General features: G+C 34.4%; 2 protein-coding genes across 2 annotated transcripts; both read left to right on the top strand.

Annotated features, from left to right (window-relative positions):
* The first annotated feature begins 4676 nt into the window (after nucleotides 1–4676).
* LOC145609240 (uncharacterized) lies at nucleotides 4677–10225 on the top strand. The gene is made up of 9 exons (XM_081664775.1): nucleotides 4677–4783; nucleotides 5095–5187; nucleotides 5643–5753; nucleotides 6093–6384; nucleotides 6867–7285; nucleotides 7576–7685; nucleotides 8024–8082; nucleotides 8200–8387; nucleotides 8812–10225. The coding sequence occupies exons 3-9, from the start codon at nucleotides 5664–5666 to the stop codon at nucleotides 8998–9000; spliced, it is 1347 nt and encodes a 448-aa protein (XP_081520901.1). The 5' UTR covers nucleotides 4677–4783; nucleotides 5095–5187; nucleotides 5643–5663; the 3' UTR covers nucleotides 9001–10225.
* Nucleotides 10226–12441: 2216 nt separating this feature from the next.
* LOC145608252 (peptide chain release factor PrfB3, chloroplastic-like) lies at nucleotides 12442–17109 on the top strand. Its single transcript, XM_081663863.1, has 6 exons — nucleotides 12442–12643; nucleotides 13595–13812; nucleotides 14674–14874; nucleotides 15382–15591; nucleotides 16208–16382; nucleotides 16655–17109. The coding sequence occupies exons 1-6, from the start codon at nucleotides 12481–12483 to the stop codon at nucleotides 16942–16944; spliced, it is 1257 nt and encodes a 418-aa protein (XP_081519989.1). The 5' UTR covers nucleotides 12442–12480; the 3' UTR covers nucleotides 16945–17109.
* The last annotated feature ends 1330 nt before the right edge of the window (nucleotides 17110–18439 follow it).

The following is an 18439-nucleotide window of genomic DNA, read 5'->3' on the forward strand; positions in this document are numbered from 1 at the left end:
TTTGTATAAAGATAAAGTTTGCCGTTTATATACTATAGTTTGGAGTGGTTTTGATGAGATTACGTAATGGTGGTCGGTTTGTATGTGTCAAGCTGTAGAATGTTTGTGCATGGACTAGAGTTGCCACGTTTTTACCTTTTTTAAAAGAGAATTTATATGCTAATTAAAGAATGTAATGTGGAACTCTTGTGTTTTTGGTATGTTACGATATGTTTTGGCATGTTACAATAGTAAGTACGTGTTAGGAACTTAGGATGAGTTATATTAGCTAGATGAATATGAACAAAAGTAGTGGTTTATAAATGAGTCGATTGAGAATTTATATGCTAATATGAAGTATACGGTTGTTAGAATTCCAGCTCAAATCTTAATATTCTACCGAAAAGCATGTCATTGATAGATTCATGTTGTCTTAAATCTTAATTTGTTTTCTAGGATCTTATGTTTTTATTTGATTAACATTTTTTAAATGGTAGGATCTTACTCCGTATGACCCATCAATGTAGTAATCTATTAATGATTATTCAGAAGATGAATCATTTTACACCCATATTTGTATAAGTATATAACATCTTAATTAAATGTTTTCCACAAATGCTGAGGTTCAAAAGGTGAAAAATGAAATACAGTACTAGTTATCCCATTAATCAGTCTAAATATTAATTGGATGTTGGTGTAGTGGTGATTGAGACTACACTTGATAGGGAGGATCTGTATTCGATCCCCCACAACCACAATTGGGAAGAGACTGGAACCTAATCATCCGAAACTGATCCCAAATTCGGATTAGCGTAAAGGGCCGATAGAACACCAAAAAAAATAAAAATTAATAAAGTCCAAACTCTACCCAAATTAATACGATTTTATGATCTTATGACCCATCAATGTAGTAATATAATAATGATTATTCAGAAGATGAAACATTTTACACCCATATTTATATAAGTACATAACATCTTAATTAAATGTTTTCCAGCAAATGTTGAGGTTCAAAAGGTGAAAAATGAAATACAGTACTAGTTATCCTATTAATCAGTCTAAATATTAATTGGATGTTGGTGTAGTGGCACATATTCTTAGGTGTAACCTCCTACACCTAGAAGTAGGTGTCACTGCTCAAAATGCAGGAGAAACTCGTGAAACGCAGTTTCTTAGTTTCCTTTTTAAAAAATTTTGGTTTCTTCTTTTCCAATTCTCTCTCTTCTCCTGTATTTCCTAATTCTCATCAAAGTTTTCCATAAAAATTTTCATTACTATAGTTTGTTCTCTGTTTTTTTTTCTTGGAAAAATTATTCTATATTTTTTCTCCTTCTTTAATTTCTTTTTTCTCTGTTTTTTCTGGAAAAATTATCCTCTATTTAGCGATTGCATCTGTTTCGATTGGATAAATATGGAATTGGTTGTTCTCGACGAAGACATCGTCAATGCAGGTTAGTTGCTTGATTTTGTGATTTGTAATTAGATTTTTTTTGTTAGTTTCAGTTGTAATTGTGTTTTGTATGATTTTAGGTTAGCTTCGATTAGTTTCGATTGATCAATTATTCAATTTCATCTGATTTTTGGTGATGTTCGATCAATTTGATGTATTATGTATAAATTTCGATTTCTTATGAGCTAATTAATTTCATCTGATTTCTACATTTTTTTTTATCAATGAACATAATCATGCAAAATATGAACATACGCATAGGTTCCCTTAAATGTGAATATTACCTTTTCAAAAAGTGAATATAGACATAAAAAATATGAACATTTGTATTTTAGAAAGTAAACATAACAATTCAAAATATGAATGTAAGCATTTGTTTCCTTTAAGTGAATATAAGCATTTAAAAAGGTGAATATATGCGTAAATAATATAAACATGTGTATTTAAGAAAGAGAACATATGTATAAACAGATTTAATGAGAATATTTCATGAACAACAAATATTTACTATGAATATTTACATCATGAACATATAAAATATTATTATGAATATAAGACATTTAATTATGAACATAAAAATTGAAGAAATAAAAAATAATATGATTATGAAACATATGCATCATAAGTATTAAATGTGACATATGCATTGGTTCATTTTTTAATGCGTATGAACATAATTAAGCATTTTAGACTGTGAACATATACATAAAAAATATGAACATATGGATTTAGAATTGAAAGTGAATATATGCATTTCAGAAAGATTACAAGGATTCAAAATATGAACATAAACATCTAAGAAAGTGAACATACACATAAAAAATATGAACATATGTATTTCAAAAAGTGAACATAAGTATTCAAAATATGAACATAAGAATATCGAACAATAGAGTATCGAACAATATCGAAACAGGTTTCAAAAAAAAAAAAAACAATATCCAAACAAAATTAAGTGATAAACATATAAATTCAACAAAATTAAGTAAAATTTAAAATTAAGTGATAAACATATAAATTCAAACAAAATTAAGTAAAATTTACATTAAATTGCCTTTTTTAAGGAGAACTTGTTTGATTTTTCATTTCATCTCAAATATTCATGGTTGTTTTGAAGAGAGAGTGAATTGTGTTTGATTGTTAGAGGGAGAAAATCAAAGAAATGAATAATAAATTTCAGAAATTTAAATTTAAGAGTGACGTTTTTTTTTTTTTTAAAAAATAATAGCCGTTGAAAGTGATGGTTGAGTGGGCTGTAATTTAAACATATGTTCAGTTTTTGGGTGGGCTCATTTTGGTTTGGGGCTTTTTTAATGGGGCACGTTTGAAATTGGGCTTGTGGGTTGATGTTGCATCTAAAATAGGTGCACAAGGATGCATCTTGGACCTATCGGTGTAGTGGTGATTGAGTTTACACTTGATAGGGAGGATCTGTATTTGATCCCCCGGATAGAATTTTAAATTTTTAAGTTTAATCAGTCCAAATAAAAGGCCCAAAAGCCCAAGCATTTTTTTTTTTTTTTTAACCAAAAGCTTTGGCGCTAAATTATAAAAGACTTCCGCCATCACAAACTTTTCAACATTTTCAAAATAAACACTCTCAGAATTACTCTAATGGCGCGGAAGAAACCCTCTTCCTCAACCTCCACCAATTTCTCTCCCATTTCAATTGGTAATCTCAAAATTTTCTACTAATTTCATTTGATTTCAACTTTTTGAGAGTTATTTGTTCTTTTGAATTTTGTTTTTTTCATGATTTTTGTGGATTTTTTTGGGTTTGATTTCAGGAAATTGCGAGGTTTTTGTTGATGGAGCTGATAAGAGTTTCAAATGTGAAACAAATCAGGATTCTGTGCTTATTTCTGCTTCAAAAAAGATCAAAATCAAAATTTCAGGTTAAAAAAAAATTGATTTTTTATTTTTTTGGAAATTGTTATATTTCATGATTTTTATTGCTAATTTATGTTTGTTGATAAATTATAATGACAGTGGTGGATGGTATAAACAAAAGCCAAAAATTGGACAAAAATGGTAAATGTAACACGAAATATACTTTTTAATTATCTAGAATTGTTTGTTAGGGTTTTATATTTTGTGATATTTTAGGGTATGCAATTATGGGGTAAAAATCTGAATTTTGTACGTGTTTGTTTTGTTGGGATGTTAAGAGAAAGAAGAAGGATCTACTTCGTCTGTCGATTGTCGATTCTTGCTTATTAGTCCTAAAGATGCTGGTAGCCTTACCAAGTCTATGCTTCAGGTATAATATTTCATTGTTTGTTAAAGTGCTTCTAAATTTGTTTTTCATATGGAAACAAATATTTAGCTAACTTTGTTCATTTATATGAAGTAGTTTATGTCGTATAACGGTATTGTGCTAGAGAGTTTCATACTTTGTAGTGAACTTGAAGAAGTCTATTGATGGATATTGCTTAAGTATAAGATGGAGTTAGATTTGTTTGAGTTCAAAAGATGAAGTGGAAGACTTGACTAGAAGAGATGAAGGATCCCCCCTTCTGTTTGAAAGCTTGTATATCGGAATAAATGGCCTCGAGCCAAATTTTTGAAAAAAGCTGTCTTTGAGAGCAGTTACAGATTATGTGAAGGACCTAAATTATGATTCTTGTAGTGAAAGGCTGCAAGCACATGGAAGAATCATAGTGAACTGTAGGAATGATGTAGTATTCTATACACAAACTGCATTTAGTTGAGACTTGAGACATCAAGGTTCAAAATTTCTCAATACTTCTTAGGAGTCAGGAGACTCAGGACCATAGCATTATTGATAGCATACTTGAGCAGTACCAGAAGTAGTAGAGTGTTAAACATTTCGATAACAATTCATGATTATGGTATTTATTATATATTCTATTGCTATAAGCCTTTATTTATTGTAACTAAAATACATACCTAGTTTGAATAAACATTAAATGCACCTTTTTGATTCACTCCGTTGGTACAGGATATCTTAAGTTTATACATGAAAGAGCTGCCTGCCATGAACTATGCTGCTAACACTGGAAAACAATCGTCATTTCTTGAAAGATGTGTTTCAAGCGGGTATGTTGTGTGTATTATCTCTCATATTACTAATTGTACCTTTATCTGTTGGCATCACCAAATTGTGCTCCTCTTGTGTATTACTGTAACTAACTAAACAAAACCAGGCCTTTTTTGGTTGAATAACATTGAAAGTCAAAGTGTAACACTGCTAACATGCTGACCTATGTAAGGTGGTTGGTGATGAAGGAACTTTAAGTTTACTTCTGATGTTTGATTGAATTTTACTTGGGCTTTTTCAGGAAGTTCTGCACCCTTGTTTTGAGTCAGAAGTGTTCTGAAGACACAGACAAGGTAAATTAATCCAAACAGAACCTTATGAATTTATTGCCATTATTTCTACACAATTAAGTTGGAAGTAATGTTTTTACACCTTAGGGAAAGCTACAGTTTTGTACCATATAGGCAACTTTTAAATTATGCATCTCTTTAACCAAACTCTTTATCAGATGATTATACGAAGTATAGTACATGCTTAAATAATGCCAGAAAAGTATTGCACTTACCAACTCCATGCTTTCATGTGGCCATAACTTTATTTGGACATGAAAAGGGTAGCTTGATAGTGTCTGTTATGAATAATTTTCTCCACTTTTGTTCTGCAGGTTATTGCAGCAATTACTTATCAAATTATCCCAACCGATACACAATATGCTGAAATTCCACTAGCTGCCGTTAGTTCATCATGCCAGCACAAGGTAGTCATTTTTCCGATGATATGTGAATGCTCATTCTTTCATGATGTTTAGTGATGTTGTACCTGAAACTCTGAAAGTACTGTATATTCTTGCTTTTGAAGCTGATATTATCATATTTTGACACTTTTTTGTTTTTGTTTTTGTTTTATTTTTTATTTTATTTTTTTGTGTTTTGGAGGGGGGGGGGGGGGGGGGCTGTTTATTCTGTGGTGTATGAGCGTATCTTGTCGGTCTTCTGGACATTAATACCTTGATTGGTGATCAAAATGAGTAATAATAAAGAATATATTGATGTAATGCTACTTGGAAAATCGTTTATCTGAGAAAAAGAGTCATATTTTGAACTTTTGAACCAATCTTTTTCCTATATGTTGTTTCTGCTAGCAATTTAAAGTTATTGCTATCAATTTGACCTATTTTACCATCACTTTGCTTATAATTGATGGAACCTGTAGGGAGTAGGTCGACTTTTGTACATGGAGTTAAGAAAGAGACTTCAGGATGTTGGCATATCCACTATTTTATGCTGGGGAGACAAAGAATCAGAAGGATTTTGGCATAAACAGGTACTCTTAATACTTCCTTCTCTTATAAATTACTCGTGGGTGGTTGAAGCTACTGATACATCCAATTTCTTGTTTGCTTATGTGACCTTGGTTTGTACTTTGTATACTGATGGAATATCTCATTATGGATTTTGGATATTGATTACGTATTGATGCAGTACACAATAAAGTACAAAGAGTAGTTGTTTCTATTATATTTTTGCACCTTAAGAGATCGAGAATCAGGAGAAATTAATTCAGCATGCCATAAGTTTTCATGTAGTTTTTACTATATGTTTATCATAGTTGTTTCTTTATTGATCAAAGGCAAACTATTTGAACAATGTAATCTGTGTGCAGGGATTTGTATCAATAGCAGAGGTGAATCCCAAAGGTAGAGTTCGTAAGCTTCCTATCAGAGCAGATATTCGCCGGGCACTATGCTTTCCTGGTGGTTCAACACTCATGGTTACTCATCTAAATGAGAATCTCCATGATACTGGGGTTTATTCGGTAAAGTTGTGCTTGGACTCAGCCAAGAAGTCAACCTCAACAACTGATGAGTTTTACAGCCTAGCGGCTACTGAGGAGGCTTTTGCTTCAGCATTAGGAAATGAGAATGGCCAAGAAAACCTACAGCTAGAGCCAAACGGTGAGTTTTAGAAACAAAAATTTCATGCTCCATTTTAGTATTATTTTTCTAATTTACGAGCCCCAGGATGCTGTTCTGCCTCTGAAAATCAGTATGCCTGCTCAACCTCCCTCCTCCCCCATGTGTCGGAATGCATTTTTCAGTGGATGTATGTGTCCCGTGTCAAATAATCAATGCTTCTCTTTTTTCAAAGAAATTAAAAAAAAAAATCAACTAAAAACCTCTCCCAATGGGTGGATGAAGAGGTTCATCTTTCTGGTTTCTCCTTCTGATATCTTGGCCAAATTGTAATTATTTTGGATTATGTGAAATGGAATCTTTGCTAGGAAGAACTTTATATAAGCTGTAGTGTGATGCGTTAGGAGTTTCTTCTGTGATGCAACTTTGTAAAAGTACCCAGCTGGGTGTTTAACTATCCTCACTTGGTAGGATTGCTTTGTGATAACATGTATTAAAATGTTTTTTATTCATTGTTTCTTTAGAGAGCAATTCAGTACAAAGCCACCAACATTCGGTTACCCAGGAGAAAGTGGATGGTGATGCAGTAGGTGAATCATTATCTGCCGAAGTGGTTGCCAAACAAATTTCTTCAACCTATAAACGGAATACAAAGAGGAGGGTTTGGGAAACTTCCTCTTCGTCATTGAACTCCAAAAGAGTAAAGGCTTCTCATGTTTTAGATCAGTCATATTCGGATCCTGTTATGGCTTCAAACAAGCAAGGCAAAGATGATTTTCCTTCTAATGGGGCTTTCTTGGGATTAGAAGAAAATATGTTATCGATGAAGGGCAATACTGCAAATTCTTCAATGGCTTCTGATGGGTCTGAGGCTAGGGGAATGTACTTTAATATCATGTTGATGGATATTGCTGCTGGACCTAAAAAAGTTTATCTTACAAAGGTGTGTATAAGTTAATACTACGTATATGATTGTGGAGGATTACTAAGTCTCACTTTTGAAGCTCCTTTTGGGTGTCCAAAAAAAAAAAAAGCTAAAATGGGTTTTAGCAGATGCTTTAAACTGCAAGTGTTGGAGGCAGTTTTGCACTTTCCTGTAACACTTGAATTGGTTGTTGAAATTTATGTCTAAATCTAGTTTTATTTTAAAACGTAAATTCTGTATTTACTGCTTCTGGCTATGTTTCCTATTATGTTGAGTTTAGTAACACATTGATGTTATTATGGGTACAGATAGTAGAAGACCTTGGTGGAGCTATCACTGCTGATGGAAGCTCATGCACACATGTTCTTGTAGGAAAAGTCAGAAGAACGCTGAACTTCTGCACTGCTCTATGTTCTGGGTTAGCATTAATAACCAAGTTACTTTTGCTTGTGACACTCCCTTTTTCCCTTATAAGTTGTTCATACTATTATTTTGCAATGCCTCAACTGATGTTCCTGATCCTAAGCTTTATCATATATATTAGTATAATATATCTATCATTTTCCCTATATTACCTTACTACTTCAGCATCTAACATATACCAGGATTTATTTGTGAGATCAACTGTCTTTTTATATCTTTGTGTTTAATTTATGAGGGACAGTGGTTCCATTTGATTGTCTTGAGGATTTATCTTTTTTCTTTTAGATATCACTATCATTAATTTAAGTCCTAAGCATTTTAACCATTTGGCAGGGCTTGGATACTCTCACCAAATTGGCTAAAAGAAAGTTCCAGGAAAGGCACATTTGTTGGTGAGTCTTCAAGATTATGTCATCCTTGAAAAACATGTTTATTGGTTCCTTCTGCGTAGAGCTTGCTCATGCGTATATTTATATATCATTACTGAGCACTTATTTGAACTTTTACAGATGAACGTCCCTTCCTTCTCAAGGATGAGGATTACTTAATGAAGTACAGGGTTGATTTAGAAGAAGCTGTTCTTAGAGCCAGAAGAAATCCTCAAGGATTGCTCAAAGGATATACTGTCTGTCTTACAACTCATGTTCATCCCCCTATTAACATGCTATCAGCTGTTGTCAAATCTGCTGGTGGTGATGTAAGTATTACTCCAATAAGTAGCGTGGTTATTGTTTTAGCTCTCATGAATTCAGATTTGTAGTTGCATCTATTTTCATATGTTGAAGTTGAATATGAAGGTAAACACATCATTGACGTGGACAGTATCTAGGTGGTTTTCAAACATTAAGTTATGCCTCAATCGAGTCAATTTGAATCAATCAAGGACTATTAGGAATTTTTAAATGAAAAAATATATATTCCTGGTGTGCAGTCTGTGCACCTTGTTCTCAGCATGAGAGTAAGCCCCCAAATACTGTCATTTTACTGGTTTAAAGCATTAACACACCCAGATTGCCTAGCTCTAGTATTTCAGAAAGATTTGTCTGTCTCAATATGGAAAACGGTTAGGAGGAATAATATCCCATGTTAACTAACTACTACTTTGATATACAAAAATCCAGGTCCATGTTGGTTTTAGCAACAGAAGCGAAAAGTCAAGTACAATCTTTGTTGCAAGTGAGGAAGACATGGAAGAAGCACTGCTAGCAGTGAAGAATGGCCTTCGAACTTTCAGTAGTGAGTGGTTTATGACCTGTATTATGAAACAAGAACTTGATTTGGATGCTCCTCAGTTTGCAGAATCTCTTTGAGATCTATCAAGTTCTACTCTCTTATGCTTTTTTAGGACTGAATTAGTGAGTCGATGTAAATTTTTAACACAATAATGTATGTAATATATAGTATTTATGGAGTGGGAGGAGTCTAAGTTAGCTACTGCAGGCTGAAATCTGTATCATTTTGCTGAAACTGTGGGGGATATAAAGAAATCAGCTTGAGTTTTATTATTCTTTGAGTCTATAGCTTATTATTTATGTTTTGTTTTTATTATTTTCTTATTCCATTTTTTGTTTTAAATCAGTGTATACTCGTTGAATAGAACAAGACCATATACTGGTGGTCTTGGTGGGTGTTGGTGGTTTGTGTGTGGGTTTACTTTTGGTGGTTCGTGGGTGTTGGTGGCTATTTTGTGGGTGTTGGTGGTTCGTGGCTGGCTATTTTGTGGGTGTTGGTGGTTTGCGGGTGGCTGTTTCATGGTGGGTTTGGTTTTTGGGTTTCAGATTTGGTGGTTTTTGGGTGGTTTTCATGGTTCTTAGGTGGATTTCGGTGGTTTGTGGGTGGATTTCGGTGGTTTGTGGGTGGCGTAGGTGGTGGTTCTGGGTGGCATGTGGTGGTGGTTTGGGTTTAAATTGTAATTGCATTTTTTTTATATATTATTTTATTTTATTTTTTTTAATTTTTTGATTAATAGTTAATTATACGTACATAACTTTCAATAATAATGTTTAAGAAGTTTTGCCTAAGAATCTGCACAAACCCCATTTGTTGCAAATAACTATTAACGGAGGAAGTACATTGATTTTTTTTTTTTTTTCAAATAAAGCATTGATGTGGTCATCTTAGGATATTTCATACCTTTTGGTTTGGTGAAAAATTCCCACATAAGTTTGAATTTAATAAAAATATGTTGAAGATATTTTTCAATAATTGACCTATATAATGTACACAAATTTCATGTTAGTCTCTAGTTAACACTAAAATCTTTTGATCAAATTTACAATTAGGTTAGGGAAGTTCATTACAATTTAAGAGTATTATCGTTATAGTTGGAGTTGATTGATGGAGAATTAAGATGTAAAATAGAGTACGAACTATGGAGTATGAATTTAGATTTGAATTTCTAATTCACGCAGTCCTTTACTATTTAAATAAAACAACATCCCACAATCTACATATTTATACATCCTTTTCTAAAACCAATATGTAAGTAAGAAATGAGGGAGACCTCTTGATGCAGTGGCATAAAAGGTTGCTTCGCATCCTCAAGGTGTGAGGTATGATCATCATTACTTCATCAACAAAATCCTACCCCATACTCCTCTAGGGCTTGCCAACTAGGTTTCTAGTGATGGGAGAAAATAAATGATACAGTACTCCAAGGGACGATTAGGGAGTCCACCCAAACTGCTCTTATTATGATCAAGGAATGTTACACAAACACAATTCCAAATCCTAAAAGTGGGTACTCAATTTGCCCAACAACAATCATAAGAGCTAACAATTGAGGAAAAAATTGAGAGATATAACCAGAAAATCGAGCTTCTGTCCAACACCCATATCTCACGAACAGTAGGAGCAAATGACGATCCACTGTTGAAAATGAAGCCCTAGATGTCTTGAACAAGCTGTCAAAATTTGAGCTAAATCGGACCACAAATGAGCCTCGATCGCTGATGATTTCTGAAGCTGCGCAATGAAAAGCGTGAACTGTGGTAGTTCTTGAACTTTCTGTATATTCTCTCTTTCTCTCAACTACTACTTCCTTCTTTTTACTCCTTGTACTAGGCAGCAGATAAATATGTCTCCTGTCAAATAATATGAAACTCCTCAATTAGAGTGATTTCCATTGATCAATATTTATAGGGTTACAATGAGAAACCTAATCATATTAGGTAACTATAAGATATGTACAGATATCAAAGTTAATCTTATACAAAATATATCCTAAACCTAAGATGAGAATATTCTATGGATATTCTCTATCACACCCCCGCAGTCAGAGCGGGAGAAAATCGGATGCTCGGACTGGATCTGAATCACGCATCAAGCGGTAAGGATAGTATGGTAACCCATGATCAAAAGAGAAGTAGTAGACATGTGCCGGTGATGACGATGAGAAGCAACAGCCACGACCTACATAGAGTAGAGATAAGCACTGCTTGGCCGGAGGAGAAGGAGAAGAGCCGCACACAAACTTGGGCTAAGTTGCAGATCCAGAGAAGAAGAAGCTAAGGGATCAAACCATCATCGGGAAGAAGACACTACACTACTACGTGAAATCACAGTTGAATAAAAACAAATAAAATAGCGCAAGAAAAGATTAAATTTCACCGCTTGAAATTTATCTCAAAAGAGAAACCCAGGTAGCAAGAAACAATACTCCACAAAGATTCCAAGTGCTGCAACAATAAGAGGAGCCAACTTGATAGCAAAAGAGATGTGCAAAAGTAGTTGACCTTAATCTGATATACGACCACCAAAACAAAATCTATGTGATTATGTGTAGAAAAACCAATGGAACAATGTAAGAATCATTGTTGGTCATGAGGAGGTGGAAATAGAGTGCGGCACATGGAGAAGGTTGGCAGATTTGGTTACTGCCAGTAGTGTAAGGCGGTAGTGTATGCGATTGCCACCAATGATGGAGGCGGCTTTCGCGGTTGCTACTATCGGTGGGAGGCGCAAGGTTACATAAAGATTCTAAAAAAAAAACTTTGAGAAAAGGAAAAAAAAAAAATCAATGTGTGTGTTTGCGGAAGCATAAAAAGTTTGTGTATATCCCGCCGGTGGGTTTAATTTTGCAACCCACCGGCAGGGTGAGAATTTTTATATATGATCCCAAGATCTCACCTAAGCTGTGATACCATGTCAGATAATATGAAACTCCTCTATTAGAATGATTTCCATTGATCAATATTTATAGGGTTACAATGAGAAACCTAATCATATTAGGTAACTATAAGATATGTACAGATATCAAAGATAATCTTATACAAAATATATCCTAAACCTAAGATGAGAATATTCTATGGATATTCTCTATCTTCACCAAAGACTTCCACATTAAGGCACCCCCAAAGTCAACAAAGGAAGCTTTTTTGAGAAGACTTCACGTTTGGACATTAGTTATATAACTTGCCCCAAAACACTCACAACATCAAATGAACTTTTTTCACATAGGATGGACCCATAACCCAACAATAATTACGGAGTATATGTATCTAAAGTCTGTGATACATAATGTAGATTTTGTATAATTTTATCTTAATTTTAATTTTAAGTACTCCACGAAATTTTTTTTTTTTTTTAATTACATTTATTGCTCTACAATGCTTACATACGTGCTGGACCTGGTAAAGATATTATTACAAGATTGCATTGAAACGGTGCAAAAATAAAACAGAACAATAAAAAATAAAAAAAAAGGTTTGAGAGACTGTTTAGGAAGATTTATAATGGATAAGGTCATAAGGGTAGCCAATTGATATGAAGGTGTTCAACTGCAAATTAAAATGGCGGCAAATTCACAACCTCTGTCTTTGAGCTCCAAATGGAAATCCTCCTCATTCAAGAAGAAGAACAAGAACAGGAAAATAACCCCAACTCATCTTCTTTCTTACCCAATTCGTTCTTCTCACTCCATTGATGATAAAGACAGGGTCTTTAAACAACTGGGTACCCTCCCTTTTTCTCTCTCTCATTCTAATTTGATTATTGTCAGAAATTGGCTATTATTGGATTACAAAAATAGAATATGTAATTTCAAAGTAAATCTATTTGTTTTTTTTAATTTTTTTTTTTTTTTTTTCATTTTGAGAAGGCTTTTTTTTGTTGCTGGTTCACTTGTTTTTAGAGCAATTTGTACTATGGGATGCATTTTGTTATGTATAGAGTAGTTTATTAGGGCTTTTGTGGTAAAAATTCAAATGGGTGGCTATCATTTTTTTTTTCCTGTTAATTTTATTGTTTTTCAACTAGATAGTATGAGTTTTAGATATGTGGTTTAAACATGGGTACTATTGTTGTCTTGTAGAAGCAGACAGACCGAATTCGTTGTAATAAATGGGGGCTAAATTGCTCTAGTCACTAATTGATATTATGTTGATGGTGGGTTGTGTGTGTGTGTGTGTGTGGGGGGGGGGGGGGGGGGGGGGGGGGGGGAGGGGGGGGGGGGTTGTGCAGGGAGGCGGTCAGTGTTAATGAATTCCACAAATGAGTTATTGAGTTTATAATTAGCAAAGGAGAGGAAGTAAGAGTTATCACTTGATGAATTTTGGTAGCCAATAAGGCCACTTCACATGGTGGGTGTTGTTAATTAGTTTAGTTTATGTTTGATTCTTCAATTAGGTTTAATTGTGGTTGGATTCGCGTTTGTGGGATCTTGACATAGTGTAACTCAAAGTAAGGTCCTATGTTCTGAGTAAAAGTTGGGTAAGTGATTGTTTGGCTTCTTGAATGTCCAACTACAATTTACCTGGGGTGAGACTTGGGATTTAAGGGAGTAAATCAAGTGGTAGTGCTACTATGTCTTGATTCTTATATGTCATCTTAGCTTTGTGTGCTTAGTGATGGTTGTAATTTGTTGCTTTTTGTAGAATTGATTGTTAGCAATTGTGTTTCGCTTAGGGACATTTGCTTTGAGGAAGAAAATTGAAGATACTGTTCTTCGTGGTGAGATGCTGGCACCAACAGTGCTTCAGCTTGAAGAAGAGATGTCTGTCTGGAGAGATGAGAAAATGCGTGATTACAACTACTGGGATGATCCTGTAAAATCAAATGAAATGCTTGCCAAATTAGCTGATCGTGCCAAAGTTGTTGATACTCTCAAAGACCTTGCATATAAGGTGCTGTTCAATTTGTACTTCATATTTGATAAGAAAATGATCTGTGTTTTTGTTTACTGGGGTTTCTTATCTGGACCTTGGCCGCCTTCTCTTCTGCATCTATTTTGTGAATGAATTGTTTTCCTCATGCATTTCCAAGTTTTGTATAAGAGTTCTTCATGATATAGCTTAAACATGTATACATGTGCCATTGCTGTGATTTGGGCAACTTATTGGGTTTGTTTATGTTGGACTGGTTAAAAATTGCAGAAAATGGTTTTATGGTCTGGCGCTGCTTGTTGGCATATTTGTAGCAGTGGAGCGGCATGACAGTAGAGCTGTAGGCCTAAGCTTGTATATATAAGAATGTTTGTCTTAGAAGAGAGGGTATGAGATTATACATTTGTAATAGAGAATAGTATCCTGAAGATACTTTTGGAGAGTGGTAGGCTGAAGCTACCAATATCTTTCAATCAATCAATCATCAAACTTTCGATCTTATTTCCTTGTTTTGTGTGTTTTGCTCGTGTTCTTGTCTCTGTTTTGCGTGAGTATAGTCAGTGAGGTAGTGAGCTCTTCACAATGTGACACTGTGACTTCATTCGCAGTCATCAGCATAATGATTTTTCTTTTGTCTCTGAATTGTCTGTACTGAACCAAGTGGTGAAACATCATCTCTGCAAAAATGATTGCAGATTTACCTGTTTCAGTAAGCTGACTGATTGATAATTTTAGGTAGTATGATACTGTCTTCTTGTTCTCCTTCTCATTTATGATTTTATTCCTGGAACATGATCTTGTGATTGCCTATCCAATTATATTTGCCGGATTGACTTGAACACTATGCTTCACTCATCTCTTTGATTTGTCTTATGTATTCAGATTGAAGATGCAAAACTTATTAAGGAGCTGGCAGAAACTGATGCCATAAATTATGGACTCATAAAGCAAGCATATAATGCATCAGTTGATATTGGCAAGTTCTTAGATCAATATGAGATGTCTAAGCTTTTGAAAGGGCCTTTTGACATTCATGGAGCGTCACTTGTTATTAAAGCTGGAGACAAAGGCATCTACTCAGAGGTTTATACTCTGTTCTATTAGTAAAATTTTTCTTCATTGAAGTACTGAAGCATGAACATTACAATGTAGGAGACACTTTACTGATTTATATTTTCCGTTAGATTGAGTTGAGTTGGATTGGGCCTACACCTAACCTATGTCTTCTTTCCCCATCAAATAGAAGAAAAGTAGAGCTGAGTAGTTGGGAGATAAATACTGGACTTGCACCATTGTTTATTGAAGCCTTCTTCAATTCTTTGTAAAATATCTTCACAAATCTTGTGCATTTTGAAAAACCATAAGGGATATACCAGTTCCTAATGCATAAATAAGCAATAATTTCTTCTTGGAAAGCCAAGCTAAGTAACAACTTCACTATCTTTTCTCGTGGAATGTGATTAGCTATATATATGCATCATGCATGTCTATTTTGATCTCAATAGTCTATAACCAATGCCTTCTTAATTTATGCCTGCATATTTTCATTTCTGCTCGCTTTGGTATGCTCTTACAAGTTTCCAAATACAGATATGGGCAGAACGACTTCTAAGCATGTATGTCAAATGGGCTGAAAAGCAAGGTTACAAAGGGAGAGTATTGGAGAAGTGTTCCTCGAACAGTGGGGGCATCAAGTCTGCCACTATTGAGTTTGAATTTAAGTATGCTTATGGTTTTTTGATTGGCGAAAGAGGTGTTCACCGCATGATGAGTTCACTTGAAAAAACAAGTTGCCATGAGGTACACTTTGCTTAACTAGTGCTGATTTCTAAAAGTGCATTTATTATTATCACTTTATCAGATGATCTAGTTTCTACATAAAGCTGATATACTACTTCCATTTGGATTCAGTAATCACACTGCAAATTCAATATTTGGTATAGTAACAATTATTTCAGGACAGAGTTATATAGAAAGCCTAGTAACTATTATAGGATAAACCATAAGGTCATTTACATGGTATCATTATCAGGCCAATGATAGTCAAAATGTCTTAAAGCTTGAATCTGTGGCCTCTTTATTCTAACAGCGAAACATTTCGGCTTAAGATATGAGGAGGGCGGGTGCATCACTCGCACTTCAATTCAAGTCAGTTTGAAAAGCACAACTGATGATATCGATATGTAACTCTGTAAGTATTGGTACTATTAAACAATACTATAAGGATGTTTGTGCAGTTGTACAGCTTCCAAAGTGCAGTTGTACAGCTTCCAAAGAGGTATAGACCTTATAGCTTATTATTGAAAAAGCTTACATGTTATAATACTAAACGTTCTTTGCTTTGTGCAGTGTAGAAATCGATTGAGCTTTCAGTGAGATTATCTAATATCTCATTGTTCCCTGATTTATTGTGCAGGTCATCTTAGCAGCTGTGGATGTTATTCCTCTGTTTCTTGAGACGATCTCTGACTTACCATTAGATGATAATGATCTAATTATATCCTATTTGCCGAGTGAAAATGATATAGGACCAATTGTACCCGTTGTTCATATTCAGCATGCTCCTACAGGCATATGCGTGCAATCCTCAGGTATTATGACAAGCTGACTTCTGTATTCATGATTAGATGGTTAGTGGGTAGCAAAAAAGAAAACTAGCGTTGGTTTGTTGCCATTTCGGTGAGTGACATATAATGACAGAATGATTTGAAGTGACTTAGAATATATGGAGTGTGAAATACGTTGTAGAGTGATGAAACAATAGCGAGGTGTAGGAAGATTAATACTAGTATTTTTTACTATGAAGATTGAAAACCTAAAAAAAGAACATGCATTCTTCTTATAAACTGAGTCTGTATTACAGGTGAAAGGAGTAAATTTGCAAACAAGATGAAAGCACTGAACCGCTTGAAGGCGAAGCTTCTTGTGGTGATGTCAGAGCAAGGTGTCTCTGACTTGAGCAGCATTAAGAGGGATGCAATTGTAGATCTATGGGATCAAGATACGCGAAGGTACATGTTGCAGCCTTCCAAGCTAGTTGAAGATCTGAAAACTGGTGTACAACTTCCTGACTTAAACTCTGTATTGGATGGGAATATTAACCCATTTATTGCTGCCTATGCGAGTTTAAGACATGCTACTGAAAAGGGCTAAAAAAATAGGCTCTTGGATTTGGTTTGAACTAACTAAATTAGTAGATTATGGAGGTTAGCTATTTATTTAAAATTTGGTACTGTATATAATTTTTCCTCCCAATTTCAATTTTTATAGTGTAAATCTTCTTTTGAGGAAGTGGCAAAGAAACAACATTCTACTGCATAGCCATGAAATTGAAGGTACGTTTCAAACATTCTAATTTAAGGAACTCGGGAGTCTAGAGACAACCTCTCTGCCTGGCCAGAGCCAGCGCTAGCAGTAATAAGACTGATAATTGATAAACAAGATTTAAATCTTGTAATTTTGATTACTTGAATAAAATCTTTTAGAAAAAATTAAAGATTATACCCTTCCGAAGTTACATGATCCAGATTCCGGATCAACACTAAACACCTCACTACATATATAATTGATCAATGTCGAACTTAATGGCCTTGGAATGGTCCAAAGCCCTATTCTTAGCAAGACCCCATTGAGAACATCTTGATCTTTTCAGCAAGTGTACTCGCAAAGAGGACAAGTATAATGACGACCATCCTTTACCCATCTATCCATACAAGATTTATGGAACGTATGATCACATGACAACAATCTTATAACTCTGGTCGACATTTCACTAGAATCTTGTTCTTGTTCCTCTTGTTCTTCTTGTCGCGCTACTTCTTTATCATCATCCCTCGATCTCTTCCTCCTCTTTCCCTTATTTGTAACGACCTCTTCAAGACATATAGCACAAGTAAACTCATCAAGCTTCTTAGACAAATTCCCAGCCCTATTATTAGCTATCTCCACTGCGCGCAATGTTGGATGTTGCTCATGTGGTTGTTCCCGAAAGTCTACCCAAGTGATCAACCACTCTTTATCGTGTGACATGCAATGTCGTTCAACGTGGTTAATAATCTCATACATAGTCGTCCCACAACTTTCCACATCATTTAGTGTCATGGCTACTCTAAATCGAAGACTCGAAACCTTCTTGTATAGATCATGTAACACATCATTCGGGTTAGGGTGAAACACGAAAGATTCAAGGTAATCCAATAACCAAGACTTGCATTCTTCGCAATCTACAGGATTAAACATTCCTAATGAGAACGATCTTTTATCTCACTTTGACCCGTTTATTGCTGCCCAATTTTAAGGAAACTGATGTTATTGAATTAGTCTCAATGTACGAATTGAAGTATGTGTATAAGTTCAACAAATTATAGATTATAATAATATTATATATTGGTGATACTAAGATAAGTATTTGACAATGATAAGTTTGATATGTACTAGTAAATAATATTATATAAAGAAATGCGAGTACTTCAATTCATATACATCATACATGTCTATTATTGTTAGGAATAGTGAAGTACAGGTACAAAGTATCATTTTCATCTTTTTACTTTACTAGTTTTTAGGATGGATTGTGACAAAAGCAAGCTAGACAAATAGCAAAAAGGAATCTACAATATTTAACGTGGAAAAAATTAGTAAAAATAAC

This window comes from Chenopodium album, chromosome 23 (genome assembly GCF_948465745.1).
Source record: "Chenopodium album chromosome 23, dcCheAlbu1.1, whole genome shotgun sequence".
NCBI lineage: Eukaryota > Viridiplantae > Streptophyta > Magnoliopsida > Caryophyllales > Amaranthaceae > Chenopodium > Chenopodium album.

What these genes read in the sequence shown, in the direction of transcription:
- LOC145609240 (XM_081664775.1), top strand. Translation starts at nt 5,664, where the DNA reads ATGGAGTTAAGAAAGAGACTTCAGGATGTTGGCATATCCACTATTTTA. An exon ending in TGCACTGCTCTATGTTCTGG is followed by an intron (nt 7,686 to 8,023) that starts GTTAGCATTAAT and finishes ACCATTTGGCAG; the next exon opens with GGCTTGGATACTCTCACCAA. An exon ending in CAGGAAAGGCACATTTGTTG is followed by an intron (nt 8,083 to 8,199) that starts GTGAGTCTTCAA and finishes GAACTTTTACAG; the next exon opens with ATGAACGTCCCTTCCTTCTC.
- LOC145608252 (XM_081663863.1), top strand. Translation starts at nt 12,481, where the DNA reads ATGGCGGCAAATTCACAACCTCTGTCTTTGAGCTCCAAATGGAAATCC. An exon ending in TCAAAGACCTTGCATATAAG is followed by an intron (nt 13,813 to 14,673) that starts GTGCTGTTCAAT and finishes TTATGTATTCAG; the next exon opens with ATTGAAGATGCAAAACTTAT. An exon ending in AAAAAACAAGTTGCCATGAG is followed by an intron (nt 15,592 to 16,207) that starts GTACACTTTGCT and finishes TTTATTGTGCAG; the next exon opens with GTCATCTTAGCAGCTGTGGA.